This window comes from Aplysia californica, unplaced genomic scaffold, assembly GCF_000002075.1.
Source record: "Aplysia californica isolate F4 #8 unplaced genomic scaffold, AplCal3.0 scaffold00275, whole genome shotgun sequence".
NCBI classification, from domain to species: Eukaryota; Metazoa; Mollusca; class Gastropoda; order Aplysiida; family Aplysiidae; genus Aplysia; species Aplysia californica.
The window spans coordinates 714,358-716,062 of NW_004797545.1; the positions used below are offsets into that span (position 1 = coordinate 714,358).

The 1,705-nt window shown below is 42.3% G+C and overlaps 1 protein-coding gene across 1 annotated transcript in view; it reads left to right on the forward strand.

Moving 5' to 3' along the window:
* LOC101858638 (contactin) overlaps positions 1-1,705 on the forward strand; it is a gene marked incomplete in the record, with an annotated part of 71,633 nt that overhangs the window by 35,320 nt on the left and 34,608 nt on the right. Inside the window, 2 exon segments of the mRNA XM_035970500.1 lie at positions 73-193; positions 678-841. Coding sequence (XP_035826393.1) covers positions 73-193; positions 678-841 — 285 coding nt within the window.

The window sequence follows — 1,705 nt, forward strand, 5'->3', positions numbered from 1 at the left end:
TCCCCCCCCCTCTCTCTCTCTCTCTCTCTCTCAGGCATACACATACAACAACCATCTCTTTCTCTCCGCTAGGTAATCAACAATGTCCTAGTCATCAAAAAGCTGGACCCAGCCAAGCATGACGGCATGTACCAATGTGAGGCCTCCAACAACCAGGGGACTTCACTCAGCGAGGGACAACTCAGGGTGCTCAGTGAGTTGTTGTTCTTTGAAAAAAAATATACATGTAGTTAAATCTAAACGGGCAAAGACAGTCTTAGCACAAGAACTACTGGTATTTTTAGAATTTTGTAAGGTCTCACTGGACAATGGACACATTTTTTTTGCATTCTTGCTAGGGGGAAAATGACTTCTAACAGCCGCGGCGTGAACAATCGCTAGTACAGGTCAAAGTAAGCTCTCCGTCAAGAACACTCCGTCTAAGAACCTGGTTTGTATAAAAAATTTATAATTCTAAAAAAATAATGAATGAGGAACCATGATAGCATAATATGTCTGTCCTTCATCTGGCACGTGATGATGAAGGTGACGATGATGATGATGATATTAATATAATTCTAACTTCTAACAAAACACTTAAAGTGAAAGACAAAATCGTATCAATGGGCATCAGCTTTCGCTTATCCATCCCGTCTTTCCCTTTTTTTAAAATAACAAATGAGACTGACCTTTTTCAGAGTTCCCTCCAAATTTCAACAAGTACCCGATGAACCGCAACATCCGAGCCTCAGCCAACGGTAACCTGACGCTCCACTGCAGACCGGAAGGGGCGCCACTTCCTGTCATTAGGTGGTTCCTGAATGGAGCAGAACTTCCGGTTTCATCCAGCAAAGTTATGCAGGTGTGTTGAATATTTTGTCTTTGTTTACTGTGTCCACACCAGGCTGACAGTCCAACTTTTTACTTGTCTACATATCTAAATACTTTGTTTTTGTCTGCTATTTGGCCGTTAGTTTGTCGGTTTATTTGTAAGAACATTAGACCAGCTTCTGTCGCATAGTGGTTAGGCGCTTAACTGTCTCACGAAAGAGACCCAAGCTTGATTCCCGATTTCCGAGTAGGGAGAAATGTTTATGAGGTGTCTCGCGGTCTTTCTGATAGGACGTTGTATCCCCCTCGCCCGGGTTGGCCCTGGCAGGCATGGTCGAAAACCCGCCTCCCAAATGATCTAAATCGTGTCGACAGGAGCATATAATACCTACTTCAATTTTTGTTAGAATGTATTTGCAAGTAAAGCTCACGTGCCCTTTATTCTCTCTGCCACCCTTGGGTCTTGTGGTGCACTTGTTATGGGGTTACTTTGTAAACAAAAGACTTCGTTTTTTCTCATGAAAGGCTAATGTACAGCCTAGATTTCTATTGATTTACACCCCATCCAATCCTGGTAGACTGAGGTAAAGATACTGAAAAGGACCTGCAACAGTCATCCGTCAACTGCCCATTCTGACCCCCCTCATCTGATAAAACTGCTTTAAAAAATTGTTTTCTGCTCAGTTGTCCTGTGCTTTTGCTTTTCTTAGTCGACCAATTGATGTTAAAGTGGGGAGTTGATTTTTGTTTTAAAAAAAATCCACACTAATAACTCTCACATTTTCTTTTCAATAGATATGCTTTGGCATTCAAAATTTCCACCACGGACAGCAGAGACAGAGAAAGAGAGAGAGAGAGAGAGAGAGAGAGAGAGAGAGAGAGAGAGAGAGAGAGA